This window comes from Notamacropus eugenii, chromosome 1, assembly GCF_028372415.1.
Source record: "Notamacropus eugenii isolate mMacEug1 chromosome 1, mMacEug1.pri_v2, whole genome shotgun sequence".
Taxonomy (NCBI): domain Eukaryota; kingdom Metazoa; phylum Chordata; class Mammalia; order Diprotodontia; family Macropodidae; genus Notamacropus; species Notamacropus eugenii.
The window spans coordinates 621,259,204-621,274,472 of NC_092872.1; the positions used below are offsets into that span (position 1 = coordinate 621,259,204).

General features: G+C 37.9%; 1 protein-coding gene across 2 annotated transcripts in view; it reads right to left on the reverse strand.

Annotated features, from left to right (window-relative positions):
- LOC140520805 (disintegrin and metalloproteinase domain-containing protein 2-like) overlaps positions 1–6,795 on the reverse strand; it is a 151,294-nt gene extending 144,499 nt beyond the window's left edge. For both annotated transcript variants that reach the window (XM_072635114.1, XM_072635115.1), the window contains exon 1: positions 6,634–6,795. In XM_072635114.1, the coding sequence (XP_072491215.1) occupies positions 6,634–6,679 (46 nt within the window). In that variant the 5' untranslated portion in view covers positions 6,680–6,795. The remainder of the gene's footprint in view (positions 1–6,633) is intronic.
- Positions 6,796–15,269: the final 8,474 nt, after the last annotated feature.

Sequence of the window (15,269 nt, forward strand, 5' to 3'; positions counted from 1 at the left end):
CTACTTTACAAGTGGTGTTTCTGCCTGGAACGATTTACATGAATTCATACAAAGTGAAGTGAGCAGAACCAGGGGAACACTGTAAACAATAATAGCAACTTCATGCGATGATCAACTATGACTGACTTAGCTCTTCTCAGCAATACAATGATCTAAGACAATTTCAAAAGAGTCATGATAGAAAATACTATTCATATCCAGAGAAAGAACTGATGGAGTTTGAATGCAGATTGAAGCATACTATTTTCGCTTTATTTTTTTCAGCTTTTTCCTTTTGTTCTGTTTTTTCTTTCACAGTACAAGCAAGATGGAAATGTTTTACAAGACTGCCCATATATAATCCATATCCAATTGCTTACTATCTTTAGGACGAGGTGGTGGAGGAAGAGAGAAAATTAGGAATTCAAAATTTTGTTTTTAAAAATGAATGTTAAAAATTGTCTATACATGTAACTGAAAAAAATAAAATATTATTTAAAAGAAATAAACAAATGGCATTTCTGGTTAGAAAACATAGCTATAAAATTTGAGTTCATTACATATTTTCATGATGTTATCTCTAAATTTTGCATACTATGTTTTTGTATATTATTTCAAGTGAAAATTTTTAAAACTAAAAAAAATTTTAATGAGATTTTCCTCTTATATTATTGCTTCTTTTGTTATTATATAAAAATGCTGTTGAGTTTTGAGGACGTATTTTGTAGCCTACAACTTCGCTGAAGCTATAAACTGCCTCAATTAGTCTTTATGCTGATTGCTTGGTATTTTCCAAGTAAACAATCATCTCTTTAGCTGTTTTTATTCCTTTAATTCCTTTCTCTTATTTTATCCCTATTTCTAGCATTTCTTGAACTATATCAAATAATAATGGAGAGCATGGGTATCCTTGCTTCATTCCTATGTTTACTGGAAAAGGCATCCCCAAAGTATACGATGCTTGTTTTGAGTTGTAGATGATATTCATGATTTTTTTAAAAAAAAAAAAAAAGGTTTCCTGTATGCTTATACTTTGTAGGATTTTAAGTATAAAAGAGTGTTATATTTTGCCAAAGCCTTTTTTTTTCACTGAGATGATCGTGGTGTTAGGTTGTTTTCATTTCAAATATGATTACTTATGTTGATTGTTTTCCTAATGCGGGAGCATCCCCGCAACTCTAGTATAAATCCCATTTGATCACAATGAATGATTTCTTGGATAAATTGGTGTAGTGTATTTGATGGAACTTTGTTTAAAATTTTTGAGTCCAAGTTGTTTAAATATTCTATTTCTTCTTCTGTTAATCTGTGTAGTTTATATTTTTGTAAATATTCATCTGTTTCACTTCCATTGTCAGTTTTATTGACAAGTAACCAGCAAAATAACTCCCAATAATTGCTTTAATTTCATATTAATTGATGATACACTTATCCTTTTCTTTTTATATACTAGCAATTTGGTTTTCTTTTTTTCATCATATCAACCAATGGTTTTTCTATTTTACATTTTTTCTTCATGAAACTAGTTCCTAGTTTTATTAGTTCAATGAGTTTTTTACTTTCAACTTTATTAATCTCTCCTTTAATTTTTCAGGATTTCCATTTTGGTGTTTAATTAGGGATTTTCAATTTATTCCTTTTCTAGTTTTTTAGTTGCAATACTCAATTCACTGATGTGCTCTTTCTCTCTTTTGTTGCGTTAAATGTGATGGACACATTTAAAGATATAAATCTTCCCCCAAGTATTGCTTTGGCTGAATCCCACAAATTTTGGAATGCTATCTCATGTTGTCATTCTCTTTAATGAAATTATTGTTTCTGATTAGTTCTGTGATCCACTCATTCTTTAGGATTATTTGATTTCTAATTAGCTTTTAATCCATGTTTCTGTGACCATTTATTAAATGTAATTCTTGCATTATGATTTTAAAAGAATGCATTTAATATTTTCACTTTTCTGCGTCTGGTTGTGAGATAATACATGGGCCAATTTTTGTGAAGGTGCCACATACAGCTGAGAAAAGGTATACCCCTTTGTATTCCCATTCAGTTTTCTATAGAGGTCTACCATATCTATACTTTCTAAGACTCTAGTTATCTCTAAGTTGAAAAGTTGAGGTCCCCCACCAGCATAATTTTACTATCTATTCCTTCTTGTAATTCATTTTTAACTTTTCAAAAAACAAATTGGATGCTATGCCATTTGGTGTATATGTGTTTTGTACTGACATTAATTCATTGTCTAAGGTACTGTTTAGAAAGATCAAGTTTCCCTTCTTATGAGTTTTAATTAGGTCAATTTTTGCTCTGGGGCAGCTAAGTGGGACAGTGGATAGAGTGCTATGCCTGGAGTCAGGAAGACGAGTTCAAATCAGCCTCAAACACTTACTAGCTGTGTGACTCTGGGTAAGTCTCTTAACTTTGTTTGCCTCAGCTTCCTCATTTGTAAAATGAGCCACAGAAAAAAATAGCAAACCATTCTAATATCTTTGTTAAGAAAACCTCCAAAAGAAACCACAGAGTCAGACATGACTGAAAACGAAACATATTTTTGTTTTTGCTTTGTCTGAGATGATGATTGCTACCCATGCCTTTTCTTCAGCTAAAGTAACAAATTCCCCTGTAGTCCTTTATCTTTACACTGTGGATATCTCTGTTTCAAGTGTGTTTCTTGTAAACAACATATTGTTGTACTGTGTTTTGTAATCCATTCTGCTATCTGCTTCCAGTTTATGGACGAGTTTATTTATACCTTTTGATTATTTAGGGAACTGCCTTGATGTATTTAATATTATCCTTTTAAAACCCCCAATAAGGTTCCCACATTGCCCTGCTTTTTCATGTCTTTTTCTGAACTTTCCTTTTTTTCCTTATGTTTGCTTCATTGATGCCTGCTTTTGTTTTGCATCACTGTTACTGCCCTCCCCTCTATTCCATTCCCTACAACACTTCCCCTAAAAATAAAAGTGCACCCTTGTTATTAGCTTAATTAAGCAAAACAATTCAACAGAATAGTCATGTCTGAAAATGTATGTTCTGCTCCTACAGGTCTATCTTCTCTTCCAAGAGATGGGAAGAATGATTTATCATCAGTTATAACATTATTTTCACCAAAAAAAATCCTGATTGCCTCAATTGCTAGTATCCTCACTCTTTTTCAAATTTATTTTTAGTTTTCAACATTCACTTCCACAAGATTTTGAGTTCCAAATTTTCTCCCCATCTCTCCCCTCTACCCATCCCAAGAGATCATGCATTCCGATTACCCTTTCCCCCAATCTGACCTCCCTTTTATCATATCTCTCCTTTCTCTTATCCCCTTCTCCTCTATGTTCTTGTAGGGCAAGATAGATTTCTATACCCCATTGCCTGTATGTCTTATTTCCCAGTTGCATGCAAAAATAATGTTTAACATTTGTTTTTAAAACTCTGAGCTCCAAGTTCTTTCCCTTCCTCCCTCCTCACCCAACCCCACTGAGAAGTCATGCAATTCAGTATAGGTTACACATATGTAGTCATGAAAAACACTTCCATAACAGTCATGATGTGAAAGACTAACTATATTTCCCTCCATCCTATTCTGTCCCCTATTTATTCTATTTTCTCTTTAGATGCTGTCCCTCCTCACAAGTATTTACTTCTAATTATCCCCTTCTCACATTTGTCCTCCCTTCCATCATCCTCCCACCCCCTGCTTATTCCTTTCCTCCCTACTTTCCTGTAGTGTAAGGTAGATTTTCATACCAAATTGAGCATGCATGTTATTTCCTTCTTAAGCCAAATACAGTGAGAGTAAGGTTCACTCTTTCCCTCTCACCTCCTCCCTCTTCCCCTCCATTGAAAAAGCTTTTTCTTGCTTCTTTTATGTGAGAGATAATGTACCCCATTCTATTTTTCCCTTTCTCATTCTCCCAATATATTCCTCTCACCCCTTAATTCTATTTTTTAGATGTCATCCCTTAATATCCAACTCACCCTGTGACCTCTGTTTATATGTATATAATCCCTCCAACTACCCTAATACTGATAAAAGTCTCAATTTATAAATATTATATTTCCATGTAAGAATGTGTGATTTCTCTTTCCTGCTTACCTTTACCTGCTTCTCTTGATTCTTATGTTTGAAAGTCAAATTTTCTATTCAGCTCCGCTCTTTTCATCAAGAATGCTTGAAAGTCCTCTATTTCATTGAAAGACTATCTCTTCCCTAGAAGTATTATACTCAGTTTTGCTGGGTAGGCGATTCTTGGTTTTAATCCCAGTTCCTTTGACTTCTGGAATATCATATTCCAAGCCCTCAGATCCCTTAAGGTAGAAGCTTCTAAATCTTGTGTTATCCTGATTGTGTTTCTGCAATACTTGAATTGTTTCTTTCTGGCTGCTTGCAATATTTTCTCCTTAACCTGTGAGTGCTGGAATTTGGCTACAATATTCCTAGGAGTTTCCCTTTTTGAATCACAGGAGGTGCCATGGGATTCTTTCAATATCTGGTTTACCCTGTGGTTCTAGGATATCAGGGCAGTTTTCCTTGATAATTTTTTGAAAGATGATGTCTAGGTTCTTTTTTTAGTCATGGTTTTCAGGTAGTCCCATAATTTTTAAATTGTCTCTCCTGGATCTATTTTCCAGGTCAATTGTTTTTCCAATGAGATATTTCACATTGTCTATTTTTTCATTCCTTTGGTTTTGTTTTATAATTTCTTGACTTTTTATAAAGTCATTAGCATCCATCTGCTCCATTCTAATCTTTAAAGAATTATTTTCTTCAGGGAGCTTTTGGACCTCCTTTTCTGGTGAATTCTACTTTTTAGGCATTCTTCTCCTCACTGGCTTTTTAGATCTCTTTTGCCATTTGGATTAGTCTATTTTTTAAGGTGTTATTTCCTTCAGCATTTTTAGGTGGCCTTTAGCAACCAGTTAACATTTTTCATGAGTTTCTTGTATCACACTCATTTCTCTTCCCAAATTTTTGCTTTACTTCTCTTATTTGATTTTCAAAATCCTTTTTGAGCTCTTCCATGGACTGGGACCAATTCATATTTTTCTTGGAGGCTTTAGATGTAGAAGCTTTGACTTTGTTGTCTTCTTCTGTTTGTATATTTTGGTCTTCCTTGTCACCAAAGTAACCAAAGTAAGATTCTATAGTCTGATTCTTTTTCTGTTTTTTTTTTTCTCATTTCCCCAGTCATTTACTTCACTTTTGAGGTCTTTATCAAGGTAGCTCTCTGCTGCCAGTTGTGGGGGGAGGGGAAGGTGTACTGTCAGCTGCTCCATTCCCTCCCATCTGTGGCCTAGAACTCCAGAAACAACTGTAGCCTCTTCCCCTGCTGTGGCTGCCAGTGCCTCCTCCACTCCCTCCTCTGTCCTGGGGCTAGACCACTCTACTCTCTCATGCAGGTCTGAAAGGTTTTTTCCACCAACCTTCCAATTTTTCCTCAGTGTTTTGAGGTTATAAAGCCTGGAAATTGCCACAGGTGCCAGACATTCATTTGCTCCCTCCACCCCCACACCTCCACCCTGGGACTGCATCTATGCAGGTACCATCCATGCTGGACTGCACTCTGTTCCCACCCCAGAGCAATAGAAGTGACAAGCTGTCTTCGGCTGGAGGTTTGCTTCAGTCCATCATTCTATGGGTTATGCAGCTCCAGAATTTGTTTAGTCATTTTTTTTACAGGTATTTGGCTGGGTTTGGGAGGACAGCTATAGTAAGTCTCAGCTTCTACTCTACCATCTTGACTCAGCTCCCTAAGTACCCTCACTCTTTCACTGGGAGGCATGTAGGTGACTCAGAGAATAGACCTATAGACTTGCAAACTGGAAGACCTAAATTCATATCTGTCCTCCCACACTTACTAGTTGTGTGACCCCTGACCAAGTGGCTTTACCTCTGTTTGCCTTGCCATACTGGAGAAGGAAATGGCAAACCACTCCAACATCTTTGCCAAGAAAATCCCAGGGATGGTAAGGTCCATGGGACCATGAAGTGTCATACGCAACGAAACAACAAACTCTTGAACTACCTTGTATTTGTTTCCTATTTTTCCGGTAATACTTGTATAAGTACAGTTATTCCCTCCCTCAAGGAGAGAGCAGGAGGGATTCAGTGTTTAACTCCATATCCCAAGAGCCTGGTCACAAAGTGGGCTTAATAAATATCTGCTGCCTGACCCACTAGCCTTACTCCAATCCCTGTCATCAGTGTCCCCTTTCAAGTCTCTGAAGGTTTTCCACATGAAAACCAGAACAATACCTAGCACTGACAAGGCCAGGATGTGGCTGTGCTTTCCACATATTCGGGTTATGAAGTCCTCCCCACCTAAGACCACGACGCTGACTCAGGGCAGAAAGGGAAGTTACAGGGGAGGGGGATTAAGATCCAGGCTCCCAGTCAGGATATGAGGAGGTGTCACTGCATCTGCTTGGGAGATAACTTTTCCATTTCCATCCAGTCTCACACAAAGAAGGGGGATAGGGGAGGGGGGCAAAGGCCGTCAGCGTGTTTCCCTGAACCCATACTTCATTTGTCTCCAGCCCTTCCCCCCCATACATACAGACAATAAACATGCGCTACCTCTTCCCCTCCGTCCTGCCACCCCCTTGCCGCCCCACTCCCAGACAGGAGCTAAGCCTCGGCTGGATGGCTAAACTTACGGAGGTCCTGGAGCAGCCCAGGAAGCAGTAACCAGAGAGGAAACATAGCGCAGGGGACCGACAGATCAAAGGAATGCACCGTTGTGTGTGAGTGTGTGTGTGAACGGGGGCGGGGGCAGGAAGAAACCGAGGACGCCTCTGATGGTCTCGGGGGAGAACAGCGTGATGGGGCTCGAGAGGCTGCGCGGCTTGGACTGTGAAACGTTCAACTCCTTGGCACATGCTGGCACATGCTGGCACGCGCACCGTCTGGCTCCTTCAGCAATGGCTGGTACTTGCTGCTGAGAGAGGGGGTTTCTAAGGTCTGGGCTTACAGGGTCTCCGAGGGAGCCAGCTCAAACCAGCTGAACAGGTCATTAAATTTTCAATGAGCATTTACACCTGGAAAATCAGGTATGGGTAACAAAGCCGACCTAGATTGTTTAAAGTTTAAAAGATGCCCCGGACTTTTTCTTTTGTTTTAGGAGAACGTGTTGCTAAATATATGACAGCACACTTCTGCAAGACCTTGATTCCCATCAGTTATACTGTGGATTCACAGATCATCCATATCCAACACCTCTAATTTATGAGGCATCTCAAACACAGAAAAGTGAAGGATGTGACTTGCCCCACCCACTTAGTAAACTCCAGTAACTCATCATCTCGTTGTCATCATCATCATTATCACTGGCATTTATGTAGCACTCTAACTTTTGGAAGGTGCATTACAAATATCTGATTTTATCCTCACAATAACCCTTGAAGGTTGGTAATATTATCCCCATTTTATAGATGAGGAAAGTGAGGCAAAATCTGACTCACAAAGCAAGATCTGAACTTAGGTCTTCTTGACTCCAGGTCCAGCACTCCTGCAACACCTAGCTATACTACCCATTTCCTCTAGGATCAAATAAAAACTCCTCTGCTCAGACATTTTAAAATCTCCACAATTTGGCCACTCCTTATCTTTAGAATCTTCTTATCTGCTATTTCCCTCCTCCTGGCACCACTCTATAGCTAGGCTGACTTAATTACTGTTCCTCACATAAAACACTCCATCAGCCTTCTCTCTCTGTTTACACTAAGTAGCTATCCCCCATGTCTAGGAATCTGTCTTTTCTTAGCTCTACCTCTTAAAATCCCTGGCTTTTTTCAGGATTCTTCTGCAAAGTACCTTCTGCAAAATGCCTTTCCTATTCCTGCCAGCTACTACTGTCTTCCTTCTAAGTTGACTTTATTTATATATTTTGTATAGAACTATGTATGTATGTGGTAAGTTTCTCCTCCATTAAAATATAAATTCATTGAGGATATTTTTGTATCCCTGGTGCTTACAGTAATACTTGCCACAAGGCAGATGTTTAATGAATTCTTGGTAGACTGATTTCCACCAAGGAAACTACAGTATCTGCATAATTCATTGCTTCAAGGTTTTTTTTAAATGCCCCAGTCATAGTTCCATGTGTGGGTCAATGGATCCCTGAGAGTCTGAGGGTTCCAATAAGTAATCCTTTGAATAGAAGAATTTGATGTTCAGATATTCTAGGGTAAAAAGTATTTGCATAAGTGGTTAAAAAGCATTTCAAAGAAGAAAAAAAAACATAAAAGCCACTGGTAAGGAGGTTGCAATGAGCAGAGGTCTTGAAGGCTCACTGCCAGAACTCCAGAGCTGATTTTATATCTTCCTCGACTAAAGGGCCCAGAGCTAGTTCCCAGATCAATACATGTATTGACAAAATTCACTGAAACTGTCCAAGGTCTGCTCCGTAACTTTTTTGCTCACAACAGCTCCAGCAGTGTTAGCAGAAGTATTGGTTAACCCAAGCCTATCTACTAGTCACCTTTTCCACGACAACACTCCATCCCAAGGCCACCAATTGCAGAGTCATAAATCTCAGCTTTGCAATAGAGCAGCTCCCCCTCCATATTTACTGCAGAACTGGTAAAAGAAGCCCCACCAAAGGGCCATTCTTCATGGACCTATGCCTCTTTTCTTATAACACTGGGAAGGGAACTCACTTGCTCCAAGTCATAAAATTCTCCATGTCAGAGGTGGGACTGGGACATAGGTCTTCCTGATTCCAAGAATTTATTCACTATACCATGTTGCAAACTCTGATTGGGAGGAGAACTGAGTGAAGGTTTTCTAAAACAATTATGGATTATTAAATTGGAAATTCTAGATATAAAAATAAGTGAATGACAAAAGTCACATACAGAAGCTCTTGTAAGGCACAGGAGATTATATTTTACTCTTAAGAATTTAACCTTAAATGATAGATATGTATTTATTAGGGAACATGATACTCTCTCTAAAAATACTGTTAAATCTAATGATTTAATATATCTAGGTATGCTGATAGTTAAGTTAGCTTTGGCAAAGAATGCAACCTTAGGAAGTCAGAAATCAATAAGATTTCTGACTTTTTGAAGAAGTTTTAGGAATTACATTTTATGTTGAAAAATATGTTTATTTTATGTTGAAAATATTTTATTTTATGTTGAAAAATAAATTGAATTCAGAAATTCTGTTTTAATAAAAATATAGCAATCTCTTGATATTGTAATTAGAATTGATTTGTTCCTAATTTCATTCAGATACTCAAAAGATTGTCCCTTTTTTCACTGATAGTGCCACTTTTGAGAACTCAAAGATTATATCTTACTTCAATTTCTTAGACCTGGGAATATTTAGAGTTATTAAAACAGTTGGTCAAGTAGTTATTTGGCTTTTCCTATGTGCCAGAGATACAAATGCTAGATAGATACAAAAAAAAAACAAAGAGAGGGGAAATAATCCCTGGAATCAGGGAACTTACATTCTAGTGGAAACAATGCAAATAATTTGAAACAGAAAAGATACAAAGAGAATACATGGAAAGTGACCTTAGAGGAGAAGGCTTAAGTGGCAAAGGGAAACTGTTGAGGGCCAGGATGGAGTGCTGTTGGCAAAGTTCAGGATAGACCTTCGGGGAAACTATTCTTTGAGACTGTGCTCATTATCATCCAGAATGGCTCTCTAGGCCCGCCCCCACCATGTTGTTATCTCCTTTAAATGAACAAGAGAACTACTGAATACAAGGGATATGTAAAATAGATGCCCTCTAGGCTAATGGTCTTTAAGACAATAAGACTGACCTAATTACTAGGATGGGAGACGAGTAGAATGCCAAGTAGACTTGCAGTTTCTGTCTATAAATACCCTGACCCTCAGATCAATAAACGGAGTTGCCCTATCTTCTTCCGCTTGCCCGTGTCTTTCTTCTTCACCACATCACTGAGCCATGTGGGGATGCTGGCCATCCACTACAGGAAACCAATAAAGACTTCCTGCAAGAAGGAGATGGTACTTGAGCTAACTCTTGAAGGAAACCAGGGATTGATTGTAAGAGGTGGAGATGAGAGGAAAAAGCATTTTAGGAATGGGGAATAGCCATTGTCTTGTGAGAAATAGCAATTAGGCCAGTATGTTTGGATTATACGGTATAAAGTGTATGGAGACTAGAAAAGTAGGAATGGCCTGCTTTTGAAAAGTTTTAAATGCAGAACAGAGGACTTTTATATTTTATCCAAGATGTAATAGGAAGCCACTGGATTTTATTGAGTGGTATGGCTGGGGGAAGGGATGACATAGTTGGAATTCTGCTTTAGGAAAATCACTTTGGCAACTGAATGATAGATTGATAGACTCAAGAAATTTGAGTCAGGAAGACCAATTAATTGGGCTATTGCCATAATTCAAGGAAAGGGTGATGAGGACATGGTGAGAACATGAGAGATGTTGTTTATTTAGGAAGAACAGCAGCTGGCATTTATATAGCACTCTATAGTTTTCCAAGCATTTTCCATGTCAATAAACTCAGTGTATGATTTTTTTAGGTTCTACTAGGTATTAGGGGTAACTAGGTGATACAGTATGTAAAAATGGAATGAATAACAAATCTTGATTTATTTGAGTTCTCTTATTAACCAGGAGAGGATGAACTAACCTGGGAATCAGAATCAGCAATTCGGGAGGCAGAATGAGTGTTGCTCAAATTTGACCTAACAGTGGGCCTTGTGGTATTCGATGGGTGAACCTGGAATATATCTGCTGTGTCAGCAACCACAGAGCCACTCAGACTGGTTCATACCAGCTGCAAAAGGATAGAGCTTGCACAGAGATCCTAGTTCCAGGTACCCTGCACTCCTCCCATTCTCCACCCAATTCATTGGAACTCTTCTCCCCAGAATGCCCCCAGAACCTCCCCATGTCTTGCCTCCCAAACAACTCCCCAAAATCCAATCTTCAAAGCAGCCCAGACTACGTCTACTGCTGTCCCAAGCATATGCTGTCAAATACTTCTGGGCTTTGCACTTGAACTGTGCCTCCATTCCTTATGTTCAGGTGAACACTCTGCCTCAATTAATCAAGTAAATAGAATTCTGGACCTGGAATCAAAAAGATCATAATTCAAATCCAGTTTCAGACACTTATTAGCCATGTGACCGTTGGCAAGTCACTTAACCCATTTTCCTCACCTTCCTAAAATGAAGATGTCAACCTGACTACTATCAAAGTAGCAAAAACTAAGATCTTTAATAGAGGCAAGAGGATTGTGATCCAGGACTAGAGTACTGGAGTACCCAAGAAGGGAAGAGAAGCGACAGGGTTAAATACATTCTCATGGATAAGTCTATAGAGAAGCCTGGGGGACGCTCCAGAGTGATTGCAACTGAGAGGGACAGGAGAAGTTTGTTTTGTTTTACAAAACAGTCAGGAAAAGGTGGGGAAGGTCGTATCTTTCTTCACTTGGTTTGCATAGCCATCCTTTTAACTGGTTCCTACTTCCCTCAGGCAATTTGAAGCTCTGGGATCAGACCTGGTCAGTTCATAGTCAGCTGCATTCAACATGCTCAGCTGCTGGTCAAAACAAATTCTTTTGATGATCAAGGGGGGCACTGAGGAGTTCAGTGAGCTGCTGGACCATGACAGTATCAGTAACTTGGATTTCAAAATGAGGAAGGACACATAGGCAGCACTTAATTCCCAAAAAAGGAGTACAGAACACAGGATACTCAGCCTGCATCTGGCATCTGGGAGGAAGTAGTCTACTACTGCTATCAACTGCTTCTTTTTTCTAGATCAGAAAGAGTTTGAAATTGCTGGTAGTGGACTGGGCTGTCTACTCGGGGTAGGGGGTTCTCTTTAAATGAGACAGATGTATCCATCTGTCAATTCCTTTCACCTTTGCTGAGGACTTAGTAAGGTTCTTTCCACCTAAGCTGCAGGGTGTCCTGCAGATGTCAAAACTTCAGTGGTGAGGGAATCAACATAGAGTGAAAGAAGGGACATTGGGTGCCCAGTGACAATCTCAAGGAGTGAAAGGGAAAGCTTTCCTAAAGGGGTCATCCTAACATTCAGAAGGACTAAAGGAAGAGCTCTGACTCTAGCTCCGAAACTATCCAGGTGATATTTGGGAGATCTACTTGTGGGGCTCCTTATATTATGAAATATATGAAAATATATATGAAAAGAGGGATGAAGATTTAAAATTGAGCCCCACAGTACCTTATATGTATTTGATTTTCAATTATTGCAAGGCACACAATGAAAAACTTACCCATGCTCTCAGCTACATCAGAAATGCATCAACATTGGCATAATCAAAGTTTTTATCCTAATTAAAATATTTTATTATTACATTATGTTAAACCTCTCAATGAAACAAAATACTATTAATGGAATGTGCTTTTAAACAAAAACACCAAATAAAAAATTCTAATTTAATATTCCATTATGAAACAAAATAATTTTTCTACTCCCATAGAACTCAACATACTTAATATGCAATACTCTTCTGTACCTATTACTTTAAAAACTGGTTTTTATTATATTTTACTGAACTGCTTGCTCAAATACATATCAATGAAAAAGTGGGGAAAAAATGGAACAACTGATGCCCCCTTTAGGAGGAAGATACTGCTAAGGATCTAATAACAACATGCTTTGTAAATTTAAGAGTCACACAAATAAATTCACCTAAAAGATGCTTATTTTAATAGAAAGTTGTGGTGGGGCATCTGAATAGAGTAAGTAAGTAATTCCAAAATATACCAAATATACAGTAAAACATGTTCAGTTACTGACCATGCTTAAATGAACTGGAAATTGCACCTACCTTAGATTACTGTTTCAAATTATCTTTATATCCTTGTGTAATTTGCTTGCATTTCAGTGCATGCTATATATCCATATCATGTTCTCCTTTAAGTTTAATCCTTTTCATTTTTTAAAATATATAATTTATTTATTTTTCAGTTCTTAACATTCACTTCCATAAGAATTTGAATTCAAAACTCCCCATCTTTCCCCACCTCCACCCCAGAACAACATGCACCCCATCCACCCCTTCCTCCAGTCTGTCCTCCCTCCTATTTCCCACCCTTCTTCCACCCCCTTCCCCTCTATTTTCCTGTAGGGCAAAATAGATTTCTATACTCCATTGCCTGTATAGCTTAATTTCCAGTTAGATGCTAAAACAGTTTTTAACATTCATTATCAAAGCTTTGAGTTCCATATTCTCTCCCTCCTTCCTCATCCACCCTCATTGAGAAAACAAGCAATTCAACATAGGTCATACATGTGCAACAATGCAAAGCACTTCCATAATAGTTAATGTTGTAAAAAACTAACCACATCTCCCTCTGTCCTATCCTGCCCTTCATTTATTCCATTCTCTCCCTTGACCTGTCCTCCCACAATAGTGTTTGCTTCTGATTGTCCTTTTCCCCAACTTGCTGTCCCTTCTATTATCTTCCCTCTTATATCCCCTTCCTCCTTGCCTTCCTGCAGGGTAAAAGAGATTTCCATATCCAACTGAGGGTGTGTTATTCCCTCCTTAAGCCAAATCCTGTGAGAGAGTAAGACTCAATTAGTTCCTTTCTCCTTCCCTTCCATTATAAAAACTCTTTCTTCCCTCTTTTACATGAGATGATTTGCTACATTCTACCTCTCTCTGTCTCTTACTCCTACTATATTCCATTCAACAGCAAATTTTATGTTTTTAGGTATTCTCCCTTCATATTCAGCTCACTCTGTGCCCTCTATGTATATGTATATGTATATACATATAATATGTATATATATACATACACCCATGTACATATATATACCTACACATATATGATATACACATATATATCTACCCATATACACACATATATATATGTATGTATGTATGTATGTATGTATGTATTCCCTCTAACTACTCTAATACTGAAAATGTTCTCAAGAGTTACAAATGACATCTTTCCATGGAGGAATGTAAACAGTTCAACTTTAATGAGTTCCTTAAGGTTTCTCTATCCTGTTTACCTTTTCATGTCTCTCATGATTCTTTTATTTGAAAGTCAAATTTTCTATTCAGTTCTTGTCTTTTCAGCAAGAATGCTTGGAAGTCCTATATTTCATTGAAATTCCCTTTTTTCCCTTGAAGTATTATACTCAGTTTTGCTGGGTAGATGATTCTTGGTTTTAATCCTATCTCCTTTAACCTCTGGAATATCATATTCCAAGTCCTTCAACCCCTTAGTCTAGAAGCTGCTAAATCCTGGGTTATCCTGATTGTATTTCCACAGTACTTGAATTGTTTCTTTCTGGATGCTTGCAATATTTTCTCCTTGACCTGGGAACTCTGGAATTTAGTTACAATATTCCTAGGAGTTTTTCTTTTGGGATCTCTTTCAGGAGGTGATCAATGAATTTTTTTCATTTCTATTTTACCCTCTGCTTCTAAAATATCACGACAGTTTTCCTTGATAATTTCTTGAAAGATGATGTCTAGGCTCTTTTTTTGATCATGGTTTTCAGGTAGACCAATAACTTTTAAATTATATCTCCTGGATCTACTTTCCAGGTCAGTTATTTTTCCAATGAAATATTTCACATTGTCTTCTATTTTTTTCATTCTTTTGGTTTTGTTTTGTAATTTCTTCGTTTCTCGTAAAGTCATTAGCTTCCATCTGTTTCATTCTAATTTTTAAAAAACTATTTTCTTCAGTGAGCTTTTGAACCTCCTTTTCCATGTGACTAATTCTGATTTTTAAACCTTCTTCTCCTCATTGGCTTTTTGGACTTCTTTTGCCATTTGGGTTAGTCTATTTTTGAAGGTATTATTTTCTTCAGTATTTTTGGGTCTCCTTTAGCAAGCTGTTGACTCACTTGTCATGATTTTCTTGCATCACTCTCATTTCTCTTCCCCATTTTTCCTCCACCTCTTTTATTTTATTTTCAAAATTTTTTTGAGCTCTTCCATGGCCTGAGACCACTACATATTTTTTTGGAGGTTTTGGATGTAGAAGCCCTCATTTTTATATCTTCCTCTCATGGTATGCCTTGTTCTTCCTCATCTGAAAGAATGGAAGAAAATACCTATTCATGAAGAAAGTAGCCTTATATAGTCTTATTCCCCCCCCCCCCCTTTTTGGGGGCATTTTCCCGGTCACTTGAGTTTTAAGTCCTTTGTCAAGTGTAGGGTATACTCTACAGACCTGTAAGTTCTCAGTTCCTCCAAGGTGGCACAATCAAGGCGAGGAGTAAACTCCTCTCCTGACCTTCACTCTGTTCTGGGAATAACCACATTCTTATCTGCCCAGGATCTGTGAGTAGGATT